Raw genomic sequence first — 18,187 nt, forward strand, 5'->3', positions numbered from 1 at the left:
CACACACACACACACACACACACACACACACACACACACACATTTATTGAGGAGGGAGGCCCCTGGGATGTTTACCTTTGTTACTTCTGGGTTTTCAGCCACCATGTAAGTAAAGCCGATGTTCACCAGATCCGTGCCACTGCAGACACACAATATCCGCCCTTCCAGATCATTTTCGGATTTTCCAACAGCTTCAAGGGCAGCCAGGATTTTGGGATCCTGTAGATGTATATAAATAGGGAAAAATATGTTAGATTACAGAGTGTGGAGAAAAATGTGGTGAAAAGAAACCACAATTGGTATAAAAATATAAAATATACCAAAGGGAAACGGTCCCTACCCACATTTAAAATCCCAGTGAACTAGCATTATCACAAAACCTGGAGAGCTGAATCGTCTGACATTACAGAGCAGAAACCCCTTCAGAGGGCTTATTTTTTTTTAAACTTTAGAAAACTTGGCTCAAGAGTCTTTGTGTAGATTTTAAAAAATAAACCTTATTCATTTGTTTTAACTGCATGGATGCCTGTTTTTGTGTGAGTGTGGGGCTCAGGTGGCTGAAAGCCATCATGTGGGTGCTGGAACTTGAACCAGGGTCCCAGTTCAGAACAGCCAGTGCTCTGAACTGCTGACTGGATTTTTGATTGTCACCCTTGGGGAAGTTCAGGAAAGACCGTGACTGGCGTATGTTTGTGTCCATGAATATCTGAAGGGTCTCTCATCACAGAACATGGGCTTACATTCCAAGAATAAGTACAACATCACCACAGCTACCACCATAGCTATTCTTAAGAAATAAAGTTAAGAATTTCAAGTAGCTTGGATACAAAGACCAAGCATTTTCCCTTCTACAACCTGTGAATCCTCACGTGGAAGAGAAGCTGTGAAAGTTTACCCTAATTCCTACATAAAATACCATGACTGTTTTCCAGAGGAGACTACAACCTGTAGTTACACAGGAAACTTAGCTAACATAAAAGAGCATAGCTGAATAAATAACTAAGTAAATAAATAAATAAGGAGGAAAAGAAATTTGTTTTGGATATCTGAAAACACACAGAACAATTACACTGTCCTGAGTGCACAGATGAAGAAATATGGGGTGCCTCAGCCATGTAAACCTCTACATTCATCAATCACACATGAAAGAAATCACTGATACCAAGGAAATGAGCAGAGTTCTAAAAATTAACTTCTAGATGAAGGGATTTGTCTTTCTGTTACTGACATCATGCAGGGGTTTTAGGGTTACATTTCTAATATAACTGAAAATAATATAATCCAAGTCACCTAAGGGTTATAGATGAAATGTCTGTGTGCCTATTCTTATATCCAAGCTGATGACTTTGGGGCCATAAAAAATTCCTGGGAACCATTTTCCAAGTGTTGTAAATCTGTGTTTAAAAGAACAGCAGGGCCAGCAAGATGGCAGAGAACGTAAAAGCACTTGCAGTGCAAGCTTGATTACCGGAGTTTGATTCCCAGAACCCATGTAAAGGACACGTGGTGTATGCACACTCATGTTACCCCAACATGCCTGTACACACAGCATCATTAAACAAACAAACAAAACAACCCCCAAACCACCACTTACCTTTGGCGTGGCTGCCAGCCGAATACTGTTGATGAGGGAACATTCTAGCACTTGTCCTTCCTGAAGAGAGAGCAGACGGCCAGCAATAACTTAAATTCTGCCAGCCTCATGGCACAGAGTATTAACAAACATTTCTAAAGATCAAATCAATGCTGTTAAGAGGAGTGGCAAAATGATGCAACCAAATAACAGTAATGATTTCTATTGATCAGAAGGAAAAGACTCAAACTTATTATTTTATATATATATTCATATACATGAAAACACCTATGAACGATTAATATTTACAAAATGTTACTGCATTCATACATACAATAATACCTGTATATCATTAAGTATGTACATATACAGAACATTAAGTAGGAATTAAATTAAATAGGAATAATGCCAATTTTTACACAGTTCTACCTTTCTTGGTTTGGGTGCCAGTGTTCCTTAAATGTGAACACTGTGCTACACATCTGATTATGCCACAGGGTCTAACGAGTTGAATTCACATTTAATGTACCTTTTAATTTCAGCTTGAAAATTATTTTCTAGAAATATTGCTAACTCTCAAGATTAAATCACACCTGCTTTGTCTAAGCTTTGATAACAATGTAAACTTCTCTTTCACAATGCTCAGTGACCTGTAGTTCTTTTAAAAATGCCCAACTTTACTCCCCCATTTAACCTCCAAGAGTTAAACTGCATGCCATCTTTAATTCCCTCCATGTCCTCAATGCCGGGGACAGGACAGTAAGTAGTGAAGACTCTCAAAGGAATGAGTAAGCTTCCACACTCTCAAGAGGCACTTGGTCTACCTGTCCAGAAAGGAAATGGCTTCACCTCGAAAGTGCGTAGCACAAGCTACTGCTCTTACCTTGCCTTCACTCTTCCAGGTGAGGAAGAAGCCAAATTCATCCACTTTGAAGACACAGTTGGGCTCAAACACAAAAGATTCCTGTTAAAAAGAACATTTTTGAATTCAGTAAAAATTCAGATATATTTGAGTGTCCAAAAACAGGACAACCAAGGAGGCACCCCTTGTATCTGGATTCTACCAACTCCATTTCTGGTGATACTGTTGAGCTCCTGAAGGACAATCAGGTGCCAGCTGTTTGCTCTCCAAGCTGGACACACTACTGCCTGCAATGGATCTAATGCTGGCCTCAGTGATGTGTCACCTCAGAGCCCTCCAGGGCTTCTGATGCACACTGCGCTGAGTACCGCTGTCGTGGACTCTGACTCCAGAGACTCAAAGACAGCCATAGAATCAAAGCTTCACTTGAGAAGGACGTTCTCCAAACTCATGCACCATAGCAGATATGCCTGAGGCCCAAGGATTCCAAGAAAAATTCTGTCAGTGAGAGAAAAAGGGTATTCAGGAAATGAATGCAGATGTTCTATGCCCAGTGTTTGCATAATACCAAGACATGGCTCTGTGCGTCAACAAACCGGGGAATTCTTCACATGATCTATAGCAGATGTCTTCCCAGCTCATCATAAGGCCAACAATTCGGAGCCTTCCTTTCCACTTAGATAAAGGCATCACTAAATAAATAGCAATTGCAGGATTAATATTTTAAGAAAGGCACTTCAGGTGCTTAATTTCATCCATCCATATTTATCTTTCTAAATCCCAGAAAGACAGCAACATCCAAGGCAAATCCAATATCAAGAGATGGCTACCATAATGAGGCAGGGCTAAGGGCCTACCAGCCCTGAATGAAGCTAGGCTTCAATTTGTTTAGGCACTTATCTGGCAAAGAATCACCGTATGTATCCAACTCCATACCAGATACTGGGAAGTGGAGACAGAGCCATGAATAAGACAGGGGCAAGGGTGAGGTAAGACCCCCTGCCTTTACCCCCTGCCTTTGGGGAAAAGAATCCAGTTGCAGCATTGTCTGCTTACTCCCCTCCTAATAGACCATTTCTTTCTCATCATCCTACCTAACTGAAGTACTTATGCAAGATACACAGTACAGGGTCAAAACTCACTAAGTTAGGGTGTATAGTATTGTAACCATGGTAACCAATTATGAAGAAGTATTTGGCAGTATGTGTGTGATTTGACCTGAGTGGTTGACAATTCCTTTCTTCTTAAAACACCCTCCCTCTCCATACCCTGACCATGTCCCATTTCTCTAATGTCATTTCCTGCCTTTTCCTTATACACCCAAAACTGATACATTCTTTGTGACTTGATTTGTGGGCTTCTCATTTCCACCATGTTCCTAGGTTTCCATAAATTGCATGGCTTCAAAACCAACCAATGACGGCTGCCTCCCATGTTTGAAACAGCAGCCCAACCACCTGTGAGATCCAAATCAGACATTTAACTCCGCAATTGCCTTTCTCTCTTGGATGTTTCAAAACTAACATGTCCAGATCTGACTTCTTGGCTCCCTCCCTCCTCTCTGTGCTACTGTACCATCACAAACTGTCCTTACTTTAGGAATGTCACCTGTGTATCTGGCTTTTCATCCTACCAAGCCACTCACGGAGACTGAGGGCTATCTTTGCCTTTTCCACCTTTTTTCTCCTCATGTTCATTAATAAGTTTATTTTCATAGCACTTGAATGTTATGCCCATTTAACTCCATCTCTACCATCATGACCTTGGTCCAAACATTTGTCACTGTTCCTGTGGATTCTTCCCATTTCTGCTCTCTTCATCCCTCAGCAGCCAGATTGACTTTTTAACTTTTTAAAAATTTTTATAATTGCTGTTTTTACCTTGGGCAGGGCAGGCATTTCACCCATGCTGTCTTAATAACCTCACCATCCACCTGCCAGCCCCCATCCAAAGCCATCCACCTTAACCTTCCTTATCTGGGCTGTATTCCATCCATAATCTAATAAATACTTGCTTAGAGTTTTCATCTTGGTGTTTTCTCCATCCACGCCACTCTCAGAGTACTTCCTCCTGGCCCACATGGTTTCTTTTCCACCCTAACCCATCCTGGCACCTTCCTTCCTCCAGTCTGTCTGTCTGTTTCCTGTGATTCTTCTGAACCTAAATCCTGGGGAAATCTTAGACACGCTTACCCCATTCTGCCTTGCCTGGGTTTTAGGCCTTTTAATTAACCAGTTAGGAATACACTGGTATAATTTTTGGTATATTGATACAAATTCAAGGTTACTTCTTTTTTTAATTAAATTTTTATTTTTTTACATTAATTACATTTTATTCACTTTGTATCCCACCTGTAACCCTCTTCCTTATTCCCTCCCAATCCCACCTCCCCTCCAGTATCTCCTCCCATGCCCCTCTCCAAGGCCATTGATAGATAAGTGGATACTAGACCTATAATATAGGATAAACACACTAAAATCTGTACACATAAAGAAGCTAAACAAGAATGAGGATCCTGGGTAAGATGATCAATCCTCACTTAGAAAGACAACGGGATGGACATTGGAGGAGAGAGAAAACAAGAAATAGGACAGGAGCCTACAACAGAGGGCCTCTGAAAGACTCTACCCAGCAGTGTATCAAAGCAGATGCTGAGACTCATAACTAAACTTTGGGCAGAGTACAGGGAATCATCTGAAAGAAGGGGGAGTTAGTAAGACCTGGAGAGGACAGGAGCTCCACAAGGAGAGCAACAGAACCAAAAAATCTGGGCACAGGGGTCTTTTCTGAGACTGATACTCAAGGTTACTTCTAACACTTTTAAACTGGTATTACAAGCTGTTTAAGATAATTAAGTAATACAAGTTAACTGCTCTTTAATCATCACCATGGTCATGTCAGATACCAGTCTAATTTATCACAGGAATATATATCCTAGATTTAACAAATAGCTATGATTCTATAGATAGATAGATTATATAAAGATAAATAGATGTCTTCCAAATCCTCAGAGAACTACAGAATATGGCACTTAAAATGTTTTCATTATTTTAAAGATTCTTTGACAACGCAACATGTCATCTCCTGGCAGCACCTCAGAGAAGAGCATCAAAGAACCTCCATATAAAGGCAGCTTCAAGTGTGGCAAACCAGCTATCTGGACAAAAAAAATGCCCTCATTTCTATGACAGACAGAATTTTGCCTAAAATCCACAAGCTTAAATGCAGGCCAGGTTGACTGCCAAACTCTGCCAAGACAGGGTAAGCAAGTCCTAAATAGTTCCTGCTTCACATATATGTCTGTCAAATACATTGGGCCAGAAGGCTGAAGATGATGCTCCAATGTGAGTTTTGGGTGGCTGTTCAGGTAGCAAACTGTCTCTGTGCTTTTTTTTTTTTTTTTTTTTTTTTTTTTAGAAGCTGCTAGCATGGACTTCCTATTTAGTTAAGTAATTAATTTTATTCCTTCTCAAGTTTCTGATGGGGCTGAAGACCAGATATGCATAGTTTTACAGTTAGCTTATTTGCTTAGGAATTAAAAAAGATATTTTAGGTCTAGATTCTTTAATTTTTTAAGCAGCTTTATAAAATCCTTACCTAATAAATTCCTGCAGTTCCACTCTCTGCTTCCTCCTCCAGACACCCAGGAGCTGCTGCTCACAGGGCTAGGAGGAATGAGGACTGAAACCAGTGGGCTTTGCGGGATTTCAGTCTGGATGGGAGTTCAGGTGGGGTATGGGTGGGTGGGGAAGCGTTCTGGGAAACAGCTCTTCAAGTGTTACAGCCTTCTGGTTCTGAGCCCTCACAGTGTCATGGCAACTCAGTGAAACAGCTTGTGCATGTTTATTTGGGGTGAACAGGGATATAAGTACCTTGGGGAATGGAAAGGGATTCCAGAGCCAGTGCATATCATTGGCTGTGGCTGGGATACTGGGAACCCCTTATTTGCATGAAGAGGAATCCCAGGTGCTCGGCTGTTTGATTACCTCAGAAGTGCAGAGGTAGTGGGCTACCCGTGCCGGGGCATGCAGGCATCGGAGCAGGGAGGGAGTGATCTTTACTCCTGCCGGTCTCAAAATTGAGATTTTTAGGGTTTGGACATGGCTCAGTCTCACTCTAGTTCCACACCAATTTCCCTAGTGATACAGTCCATGTGCCCCACAAAATCCCATTGTATTTAGGATAAAATTTCAACTAAAGTGGTATAAAGAATCGTAGGAAAATCTGGTTCCTTTGGGTCCTACTTTAGCTGCTTCCTGTTCTTTGATCTTTTGGCTCACTACCAATAGAACTGCTTTCCTTCGATGACTTCAGCACTTTCCAGCCTCGGGGCCTTTGCACTTCTAGCTCCTTCTTTTCAGAAATGTCTCTCTCATTCTTTTGGCTCTTCACTTTACAGTTCTCACTTTAATGATTGATCAATCATCTCTTCAGAGAGGCTCCCCAATCTCTATACTATGTTTTTTATTTCCTGTCACAATATCCTGGTTACTTCCTTGCTGGCACCAAACAAAGTCTTTTTTTTTTTTTTTTTTTTTGGCCATCTCCTGACTGATTAGTTCACATGCTAAAATCTGTGAGGAGAAACGTTAAAGTGTTCTTGTACATCTCCAGGTTTCTTGTACTTAAAATATTTATTTAAAAATCAATTTAAAACAAATTCATTTACCCCTGCACGGATGTAGCCCATGGCAGCTCAGTGTCCAAGTGGGTTCCCTAGTAATGGGAACAGAAACTGTCTCTGACATGAACTCAGTGGCTGGCTCTTTGATCAACTCCCCCTGAGGGGGGTAGGCAGCCTTACCAGGCCACAGAGGAGGACAATGCAGCCAGTCCTGATGTGACCTGATAGACTAGGGTCAGATGGAAGGGGAGGAGGACAGCCCCTATTATTGGACTAGGGGAGGAGCATAGAAAAAGAGGGAGAGAGGGTGGGTTTGGGAGGGAAAGAGGGAGGGGGCTACAGCTGGGATACAAAGTGAATAAACTGTAATAATTAAAAAAAAATGAGAAAACAACCCAAATTCATTCATGAAAGGATAAGTAGACAGATAATTTTTTTCAAATAAAATATTTTGCTACAGGACAGTATGTAAATAAGATAAAAAAAAATGAACTTGCTCATACCCAAGGGATGACAACAGGCCAGATCCATCAGTTCTTGTGGAACTTCAGGGAGAGAGGGCGTCACACAGGCAACATGTTGAGGGGGGCTGTGTGGACAAAGGGACATCTTTCCCCAATTCATGCTCATTTCAAAAGTTGGGGTAGCTCTGGGCACTGGCTGGCAACCCCTCTTCTCCTCTTGTGCCTGGGGCATCATTTGAATGCACCTATAAAGAAGTTACTTCCTGAAAAGCCCAATGGCACAGGCCTATAATCCAAGCTACTCAAGAGCTGAGGCAGGAGGATCACAAGTTCAATGCCCGCCTGTGGAACTTAGCAAGACTGCCCCAAAACAAAAACATAGCCGTCAACTGAGGCTCTAGATTAGTGGAAGAGCACTCTCCTGGCATACTCAGCGCCATTGGTTCACTTCCTAGGACCTCAAAAATAAAATGAAGAAACAAAACAAAATATCTAGGAGGAAAAAAAAAAAAAGAAACCAATTTCTAAAGCAAGATAAGAAAATTGAGCAAGAAGAAAAATGAAGCATAATGGTAAAATAGGGATAGAGTAAAATGTGGAAACCTTCAGAGACAACTGCTGGATGATCCCCTACAAGTGGACAAAAAAACAAAACAAAACAAAAAACAACCTTATTTGCTTCTGGGGTCCTCAGCTACTAAAATGAGATGAAGAAATATTTATAAACAGCCCATCTGGTTCATAAGATATAGCCCTATTTGTTATTGTGAAAAGCAATGACCAGAGCGAAAATTTTCCAGGGACCTCGGCTAGAAGCCCCAACTAACTGTAAAGGCAGGACATGTGACAGGCCTACAATGAGCTCCTTGACTTATCTGAGAGGTTTCCTGACCAAACATCCCAATTATGAAGCATTAGAACACAAATCTGTGGGCTAAGTGACAGCTGAAAGGAACTAGAGTAAACCTCCATAGGTTTCTACCTCCTACTTACAAACCCAGCACTGGGCCTCTCCTGGTGGCAAATGCACACAATCTCTACTTTTTCCTCTAACCGTATTTTTAAATTTCACATGGGTACTTTCATACTAGAACTCAGGCTGTGGCTCCCTGGCCAAATCAATATCCGAATCAGGTACATGTCTCCCATCCAGAGAACTGTGGAGGAGACTGTAGAAGGAAGCCAGGCTTTGTCTCCTTTGCAAATCTGTTTGTTTCCCAGTTAACAGATAGCAATTGAATCTGCTGGTAAGAAAACAAACCATAATAGAACTTCTTCCAGGGAGCTGGAGTTTTCAGTTCTCTTGTGAGAAGCTACCCCTTGGAGCTCAAGGGCCTGGCTGGCTATCAGGCCCAACTCTACTTTAGGCCACAAGGAGTCCAGGCTAAAACGAGCCAGGAATTCTGTAAAAATTGTGAACCAGTGGCAGCCAGAGGTCACTTTTCTTGAAGCGACAGAAGTTTGACTCTTTCTGGCAGCACTGCTGTCAGAATCTATTCCTGACCCTAGGGTCCCTGCTCAGCAGGCAGTATGCCATGCACAGATTCCAGAGACACCTACCATCTCATGGACTGTGAAGTGCATGATTAAGCTCTGTGCTATTTAATACTGTATGCTACCTTTAGAGTATTCAACAGACTAGTCCAAAAAAGTACTCAAATTGATTTTGCTTAATAATATTTTTCTATTCTTTCAATTTCAAAAGATATTCTGTCAAATAAAATGTAATCTCCTTTCTTCTTGAAAGGAATTACAGAAAATTCAGTAAGCTGAATAAAAAGGGAAGGGGGGATGGGCATCCAGATAACAGGTGTGTGTGTGTATACACATCTCATGTGTATGGTTACACATAAGCATGTGTGTGCATACATGTATGTCCAGCTGATGTCCAGCATTTAAGCTGATTACTTATATATTGAGGCAGGATCTCTTGTTGAACCTAGAGTTTGCCAATTTATGTGGTCCAGCTAGCCAGTTTACCCAATTTCTGCTTCCCACTGTGTGGTGGGAGATCAGAACTCAGTTCTTTACATTGGACAGCAAATTCTCTAACCTGCTGAGACCTCTCCCTGGCAGAAGCTTGGTCCTATCACAAGAAGGAGAATACAGTACTTAATTATCCTATAGGTGGGCAGAAAATCTCCAAGTACAGTTGAAGGTCACTGCTGAAGACTAAGATCCTTATCAGGGTGGGGCATTTCTAGGAATTCCTAGATGCTTGCTAGAGGGTTCCTTATCAGGAAGGGGTCTAGCCTGTAATCTGTCCTGAGGGCTATGTGATGTTCCTTACAAGACCTGGAATCACCCAGATTTGGGGGGAGAGGAAATTTTAGGGCTTCAGTGAGAAAAAAGAGTCTACTATCACAGACCAAGTGCAAATAAATGGCTATCCTGAGACCTTAGACTTCAACCTAACCCAGCACAGCCCCACAGCAGGCTGCAGTGGTTTGAATGAATGTCTCTCATAGATTGGATGTTTGAATATTTGGTCTCCAGCTGGTAGTAGTGGTTGGGTAGGTTTAGGAGATGGCCTTGCTGGAGGAAGTATGTCATTGGGGCTGGGCTCTAAGGTTTCAAAGCCATGAACTATTCCCAGGTATCTCTCTCTCTTCTTCCTGCTTGCAGTCCCAGATGTTAGCTCTCAACTTGCTGAGGCAGCCACCACATCTGCAGCTTCTGTCATGAAAGACTCAGCTCCCTTCAGAACCATAAACCCAAATAACCCCTTTTCTCTTTAAGTTGCCACTGTCATGGTGTTTTATCACAGTAATAGAAAAGTAATGAATAAAAGGATATTCAAAGGAGGTGGCACTCTACAAGGGTTTGGGGACTTCAAACTCCTCTCTACAGATACTGTTGAAGCATCTTAGCAGCCAAGCTGATTAACCTTCTGAATCTTAAATATTCCTTAAATATTCCTCAAAACAAAGAAAACTGACACTAATCTCAAAGGACATTCGGAGAACTAAACAGAGCCTAAAGAGCGGGGACAAGGTAAATGCTAAATAAACAAAGAGCTGTGAATATGAGAAATCAGATGCAAATGAATTTATGATTGTGTAGGAGGCATGTCACACATACTACTTCACTTAAAACTAACAAGAACTCTACCAGGTTGAAGTGGATTTGCCACAACAATGCAAATGTGTCATATGATCACCAAGAGCCAGCCAGAGCTGTGAAGCACTTGAAATGCGGTGGACAATCAAGGAGCACAATGTTTGTTATGATGTCAATGTCAAGAGCCACGCGAGATAGTGGCTACCACCACAGTACACTTTTACGGAAGAGAAGATGTTCACAGTGGAGTCATTTCCTTCAAAGCCATATCCAATGAGTAACAAACCCGAAATTTGAACCAATTTTTCCGACACTAGTTCCCCATCACTTTTACTCTCAGCTCTGAATAGAAATCCATTGTGTGCATCTACTGCATTTTCAAAACTCTATTCGTCACATGATAGACATCTATAGTACTTCCATTTCTGGGATAGTGTAATGAACACGGATATGCAATTACATCTACAGGAGAATATATATTCCATTTATTATATGCCTAGAAGTGGTATACCTAAGTCTTATGGTCATCCTACTTTTTTGAGAAACCTCCACACTGACTTTCTAAAATGGCTGATCTAGTTTATTTTCCTAGGGTGTAGGGTCTCTTTTCGCCACATCCTCACCATCATTTGTTGTCGTTTGTATTTGTGATGACGACCATTCTGACTGGGGTGCGATGGAATCTTAACATAGTTTGAATCTACATTTCCATTATGGTTAAGGCTACAGAATTGTTTAAGAGAATTTACTAGTTCTTCTTTTGAGAACTTCCCTTTCAGTTTCATAGCATACTTTCTGTTTATTTTCTTGATGTTTATGTTTTCATTAGTTCTCTGTATATTCTAGACACTAATTGTGGTGGACTGAATAAAAATGGCCCCCACAGGTCCATAAGGAGTGACACTATTTGGAGGAGCAGCCTTGTTGGAGTAGATGTGCTTTGTTAGAGGAAGTGTGTCACTAGGAGGTGGGCTTTGAGGTCTCAGAAGCTCAAGTCAGTCTCCTTCTGCTGCCTGCAGAACAAGACGGAGGACTCTCAGCTCCATTCCCAGCACCTTGTTGCCATGCTTCTGTCCGGACGACACTGGGCCAACCCTCTGAACTGTCAGTCAGTCCCAGGTAACTGTTTTCCTTTATAAGAGTTGCCATGGCCATGGTGTCTCTTCACAGCCATAGAAACCCTAAGACATTACTCCTCTGACAGATGTATGAATGGCAAATCTCTCATCCTGTGGGCTGCCTGCTACTCAACTGACAGTTCACTTTGTTGTAGAGAGCCTTTGAGTTTCATGTTATCTCATTTGTCAACTGTCTTATTCCTGTAGCACTGGAGTGCTATTCAGGAAGTGTCTCCATGTTGAAGTAGACTGCCTATTTTTCTCTCTAGCAGTTTCCAAGTCTGAGGTCTGTGTTGAGGTCCTTGATCCATTTGGAGTTGAGCTTTGTGCATGGCAAGAGATAAGGGCCCAGTTTCATTCTTTGACATACTGACACCAAGTTTTCCCAGCACCATTTGTTGAAGATGTGGTCTTTTCTCTAAAGTGTATTTTTGATATATTTATAGGATGAGCTTTTTAAAGAGGAGTGTTCATAATTATGCCATATATTTAGAATTTTTTTTTTCTTTCAGATACTAGCATCAGGAAACCTGCTGCTTTCCTTCAATACAATGGAAACTGTGACCTATGACCATTCCTTCTCCCTGTGCTCTGGCAGCAGGACACCTGAAGTACACCTGCAACTAACCTCTCCCAACATCTTACGGTGTTTGCTGCTCATAGTAGATGGCCTCTGCTACAGCATGGTCTGGTTCTTTGTATTGATTATTAATTATTTTGCTCCCTGAGGTCTGCTTGCTGTCTTGTATGAGCAGACTATCATGTTCCTGAAATGATGTTTGTGAATCTTGCCTCCAAACAACAACAAAACATGTGGCCAGAAGGACTTTGTTCTGAGGATCGGTGATGGCAAGAAGAACACAGAAAACAAACACATGCAAGTATTATGGGCTACTGAGTGGGAAGTAGCCAGGTAGGAATTATTAGAACAACTGGTATGGGCTGTGGGCTGTGAGGAAAAGATAGTTTAGAGGGTTAGTTTCTGCCCAGTCCCATGTATAGGCACATTAAAATCTAACAGGTGTCTGTATCTGATATGATAGTGTGTTAATTAATAACTGCCATAAGAATAATTATACAGATTAATAGTAGATATTAATAACAAATTTTCAACAACAGCCCTCAATTTAGCATATTTTCCTATACTTATGTTTTCCCTACAATCCAAAGTCATGCCTCTTTATTTTATCTGGTAGTATGTATTTTTACATTATAGATTCCTTTAGATGATGGTAGAAACATAAAATCATAAAATATCTTATAATTACTAGAAACAGCTGTATAATCAGATAATTATAACCCAAACACAGTGGTAATAAATGCATTTCTTCATTACTAAAAATAGAGACAATGACATCAATACAGTACAACTCTTATGGATACCTCCAGCACTAGAGAATTTGACATATAAACGGAACCAAAATCAGGCATGATGACACACACCTGTAGTAGCAGCAGCTGGAAGGCTAAGGCAGGAGGATCGAAAGTTGCAGGCTAGTCTGGGTATCTAGCGAGACTCCATCTTATTAAAATAAAGCAAAAGCACAGTAGACTGTGAATGAAGTAAATATTTATCAATTAGTGTTACCATAACACTAATAATTCTTAGTGTTCCTAATAGAGATTACATGTTACCAAATAAACAAATAATGTAAATGTCACCAACCCTATTTTACAGATGAGGCTGCTGATTCCAGCTGAATTCTGGTTAGCTGTGTAAGAGGCAGGTGAGGCAGAGCTGTAGCTGTGTTTTAAGAGGGGATGCACTGTGAGTTATACATATTAAGAGCAATGTTCTTGGTATGTATGTATTTCTTCTGACCTAGAACAGAAATGTATGTATAATGGAAACCCAAAATATATTAATTACTGTTGAACTAGACTCACTGAAAGTTTGTTTTCCATATAATGATCAGCTTGAGTTTGTTCTTTTCCACTCCAGACGTCTCTCTTCCCAAGCCAGTCTCTGCCAACATTCATGTCATGCAGTGGCTGGCACAGACAATATGTCACCAAACACAATGTGGACTTGTTCCCTCCAGGTTAGATGTGGCCATTGATCTTAACTGTCAGCACATGTGATCACCCACATATGATCTTTGTGAGATCTCAGCCTGTCAGTACTTTCTCACAGAGGCAGGCTCAGGGAACTCACAGCTTTCACAAGGTCCTCAGAGATTTCCCGTGCTCTTTGAGGTTATAAAGAGGTGAAGGAGTGGGGCAGGCCATTTGCTCATACATTGCCCAGGGGACTTTCTAGTGATGCAGTTGGTGTTGAATGAGCCAGGCTCTCATAGGTAACCAAGGCCCTGAACAGAATCTTCCTTTTGTTGCTAGTGCCTTCTCTACCAAATAAATTGTTGTTTCTTAACCTCCTTAAAAAATTGCTCAACCCAGTCTGAATTTCCTTCCCTTTCACTGATGGTTAGGGAAAGTGAGCTGGAGGGATTAGTCCTGGTAAAGGCCTGGGCCTTGTACCTGACGTGAAGATCACCAGCAGGGTAAGAGGTCAAGCTGTGAATTACTTAGCAGGTATAAAAGGTGACAGACCCCTTGTTTATCTGCCCTCCCATATCTCACAGAAACAAAGGAAAATCTCTCAAGAGCCAACGGGGAGTCGCTGAGTCTTTGAAGTGCTAGTTTCAGCAGGGACTGTGAGATAGGCTCTAATCTGGTGTCGAGTGGAAGATGTAATCTGTGTCTTTCATTTTGCTTCTACCTCAGAAAGGAACACTGCTGCCTCAGCTTAGGAGTCTGCAGAGGCTACTGAAACCCAGCAAGGATAGCAAACCACCCTTGCTGATTTTTCGAGTTATATTTTTTGTAGACATGAAGATGGTCTGATGCTGTTTAACAAATTGCTATGATCTGGACATGTGACCCCCTCTCTATGTTCATATATTGTATTTCTGTCCCCTAAAATGATGGTAATTAGAAGTGGGAGCCTCGGGAAGACAGACATATGGGTCAGAACTCATAAACTAGGCTCCAGAGAGACCTGTTACCTTCTTCCACATGAGGGCTTGGCCATAAAGTGCTAACTATAGCCTGCCATAATAGTACATACATTCCAGCACTCAGGGAGGCAGAGGCAGGCAGGTCTCTGTGATTTTGAGGCCAGCCTAGTCTACAAAGTGAGTCCAGGACAGCCAAGGCTACACAGAGAAACCCTATCTCGAAAAACCAAAAAATAAAATAAAATAAATTTGTTAAAGTACCATTTATACATTGTGACAAGGTTGTTGGCAGACATCAACCTGCTGGGGCTTTCATCTTGGAATTTTCGGCTGCAGCAGATGTGAAAAATATCCTGGTTGCTCACAGCTATGTGGTGTATGACACCGTGTTATAGTATTCTGAAGAGACTAAGGCCCAAGTCTTGGCAGTGTCCTTGCCTTTGAGTGACCTCAACGTGATCAGAACCTGGTGGGAAAGGGAATTCTTGGCTTAGGTACGTGCAAGGGGCGCACTGCTCTCAAAGGCTTATCCTGGGTTCATCAATAGCTGCAGTTTTCTGTCTTCTCCTACACTGCAGAACAAAGATGCGTGATCTATGCAGCTTCATTTCTAAAGTTAGTGGACTGGAGAAGCCACTGTCTCACTTTCTGTTTCTCTTTCTTTCCCTACAGCGTCCCTGATGTGGGCATCTTCAGGCAAATGGATGCTCAGGTGCTGCTGTGGGACCCACCATGGGTGGACCCCGATTTCTGACAGAAGCAGCGTGAAGAAATGATTGCTAAAGCACTCTGTAGTTACCTCTCCACATGCAGAAGACAGACGCCAACCAAACACATCTTCAGACAAAGGAGGCCGCTTCTCACAGTGACTCTCAGGGGCAGGGAACATGTCACAGGAGTCACAACAGGTGTCTGAGACACTAGGAGGAGAAACTGAAGGGGGCAGCTTGTTCCAAGATCTCTGGGCAAGTCAGGAGGACTTGTAATAAACATCCCCCCAATAGAAGAGAAACATGTCTTGTTCTTACCTGTTCTGCACCTTCAAATTCTAGAAACAACAGATGAATTTCCTAGATGTATTTCAAATATGACAGAAAGCTGATGAACCTTCTTAGGGTCACCACCTCTAATTAAAATGATTTGTTTCAGATAATATACTACTCCAAGTAAATAAAAACAGCAACAGGAAACACTTGTATCTGAAAAGGTGAATATAACAAAGACCGTTTTCAGCTCTTGCTCTGTGGCCATGACAATGCTAACAGGAGCATGAAAACACTGGACTTTTACTGAATGTACACATTTCCTCTTAACACCTGGCTTCTGAAACTGCTCTACACAACAGCTCCATGTGAACTCTTGCTCTTTGTTTTGAGACTCCCATGGGGTCTCAAAATACACAGCCTCTAGTGGAGCCTTTGACCAACGCTGGCTCAGTGACTCTTCTTTGTGCATAAGGGAAGCACAGCAAGAGAGATCTCATGGTGAGCAGTTAGCCTTGAAATAGAGCAGCAGGTTCCTGGTGGCTCAGTATGTGACCCTCCGAAAAGGAGGAGGGCTGCTGAGTCCTTTAGAACATAAGCCAGAGACATCACGAGAACTGAGCTTGACAAAACCTGGCCAAATGCCTGTGAGAGAGGAAGGGGGAGAAATCAAGAGGAGGCAGCAGAGCATTCAGGGCCATGAGAACATGCCTAAGAAGAGGAGAGGAGAACAAGACCTCTTCTTAGGCATGTTCTCATGGCCCTGAATGCTCTGCTGCCTCCTCTTGATGACTGTCTCACAGCAGGCAGCTTGTAGCGGGGCTGCCTCACATGGGGACAGACAGCAGGAGCCCCACAGAAGAGCCTTAGGTAGGCAGGACAGCTAACCTCTCGGTTATGTAGTTCCTGCTCATGATGACTGTCCAAAGGAACTATACAAGCAGCGGAAGCCCTGCTGCGGAGGGGGCTGACTCCCTCTATAGCAGCCGCGGAGACTGTCTTTGGCTGGTTTCTTTCAGCTCCAGTTCCCTGGAATCCTTAAAATCCTACAAAATTTAGGAATCACTTAAATTGTCATACATTTGTATCTGGGAATTGTAACTTAGGAATTGGTAGATCATAATGGGTACTTCATAAACGATCAGCGGGTAGTGGCTGAACTCCTTGCCGGGGTAGAGCAATAAATACATACAAAGTCACTGCTGCCAGATCTTATGCTTCGTGGAAATGTGGGAAATAAACAGAAATCAAAGAAACATTGTACATTAATAAATGTGAAGACTAAAAAAAATGGAAGAGTGAGGTAGAATGATCAAAGAAGGCTTGCAGGTAGAAACATCATTTGGGCAGAAAGAGAAGAGTGAAATAAAGATAGATAGATAGATAGATAATATGAAGGAATAAATATAAATGAAAATAAAGGCAGAGTGCAAATGCCTAGAAGTCAGAATGTGCCCGCCATGTTCAGGGAACAGTAAATGGTGGGTCATACAGAAGATTTACACACCACAACAAGGACTTGGAGAATGATTTATAATTAGTTGGGAGACTCCTAAAGGTGCATAGTGTGATTTACATTCTAAAATGATCCATCTTATTCATGCCCTATAAAGGCAGAGCTAGGTGGGTATTTTTCACTCCTACTGTTCAGCTAAGGGAGCTTGTGTGTAGTGAGCTCAAGACAGACATAAGGTCACATCTCTGCAGAGCAAAGCCAAAGTTATGCCCATTTCCGTGCAGCTCCAAACACACCCTTTAACTCTGTATTTTAAGCTTTTGGGAAGAACTCTTTGGCAAAGAGTTTCTGTAAATACTCTTCAATGTGAGAACCTTTTCTTTGTTCCTAAAGCTCTCTTGGCCTCTTTGCTGGTGAGTACTGCCAGCCTGGGAGCCTCCTCACCTCCTCAGCACCATGGGGGGGGGGGGTGTCACTATCCTTTTTGAGGACCTGGAAGAAAACATACCAGGCAGGACACAGTGCAGGGGCTTGCAGAGCTCTTCTCAGGGTGACGCCTTGGTGGAGAGGGTCAGCCAAACCCTGGGGGGTGTCTCTACTCCCCAAAACACTTTGACATACACTTTGGCAAAGTGCACTTCCAAAGAGTGACTTATTATCTGTGGCTTTCAGAGAAAGAAGCCTAGAAATCACATAGTTCTTAATGATTTATTAAAATTACTCTTAATTATCAAAAAGATAGGCTTTCTTGCTGAAAGTCTACTTCTGTCAACTGAGAGGAAACATTATGTTCATTTTAACGACCTTCTCCTCCCCAAACAACTAGCAACTGAAAAAAATCCCTGCTTAAGTCTCCTCTATCCTTATGGCTCACTTCATTGAGCATCAGAGAGCTAGCTGGTTCTACTAGGGGTACTTAGGGGCGGCTATATTTAAAAAAAAATTCTCTCTGTCCTTATTTTTCTGGAAGAATTGGAACCCTGGCAGCATTACCACCATGGTCTATAATATTAAAGCAAATGGTGAATAAAAGAGTTACGCAGTCTACGGGGCCTGGATGTAGCTCAGTGGTAAAGTTCCTGATTGGCGA

General features: G+C 42.0%; 1 protein-coding gene across 12 annotated transcripts in view; it reads right to left on the reverse strand.

Annotated features, from left to right (window-relative positions):
- Nucleotides 1-18,187, reverse strand: part of LOC129674066 (1-phosphatidylinositol 4,5-bisphosphate phosphodiesterase beta-4) — a 382,363-nt gene that overhangs the window by 115,986 nt on the left and 248,190 nt on the right. For all 12 annotated transcript variants that reach the window (XM_055604042.1, XM_055604240.1, XM_055604786.1 and 9 more), the window contains 3 exons: nt 2,457-2,537; nt 1,595-1,654; nt 76-219 (listed from right to left, as the gene is read on the reverse strand). In XM_055604042.1, the coding sequence (XP_055460017.1) occupies nt 76-219; nt 1,595-1,654; nt 2,457-2,537 (285 nt within the window). The remainder of the gene's footprint in view (nt 1-75; nt 220-1,594; nt 1,655-2,456; nt 2,538-18,187) is intronic.

This window comes from Psammomys obesus, unplaced genomic scaffold, assembly GCF_907164565.1.
Source record: "Psammomys obesus unplaced genomic scaffold, mPsaObe1.curated_primary_1811, whole genome shotgun sequence".
In the NCBI taxonomy this organism is placed as follows: domain Eukaryota; kingdom Metazoa; phylum Chordata; class Mammalia; order Rodentia; family Muridae; genus Psammomys; species Psammomys obesus.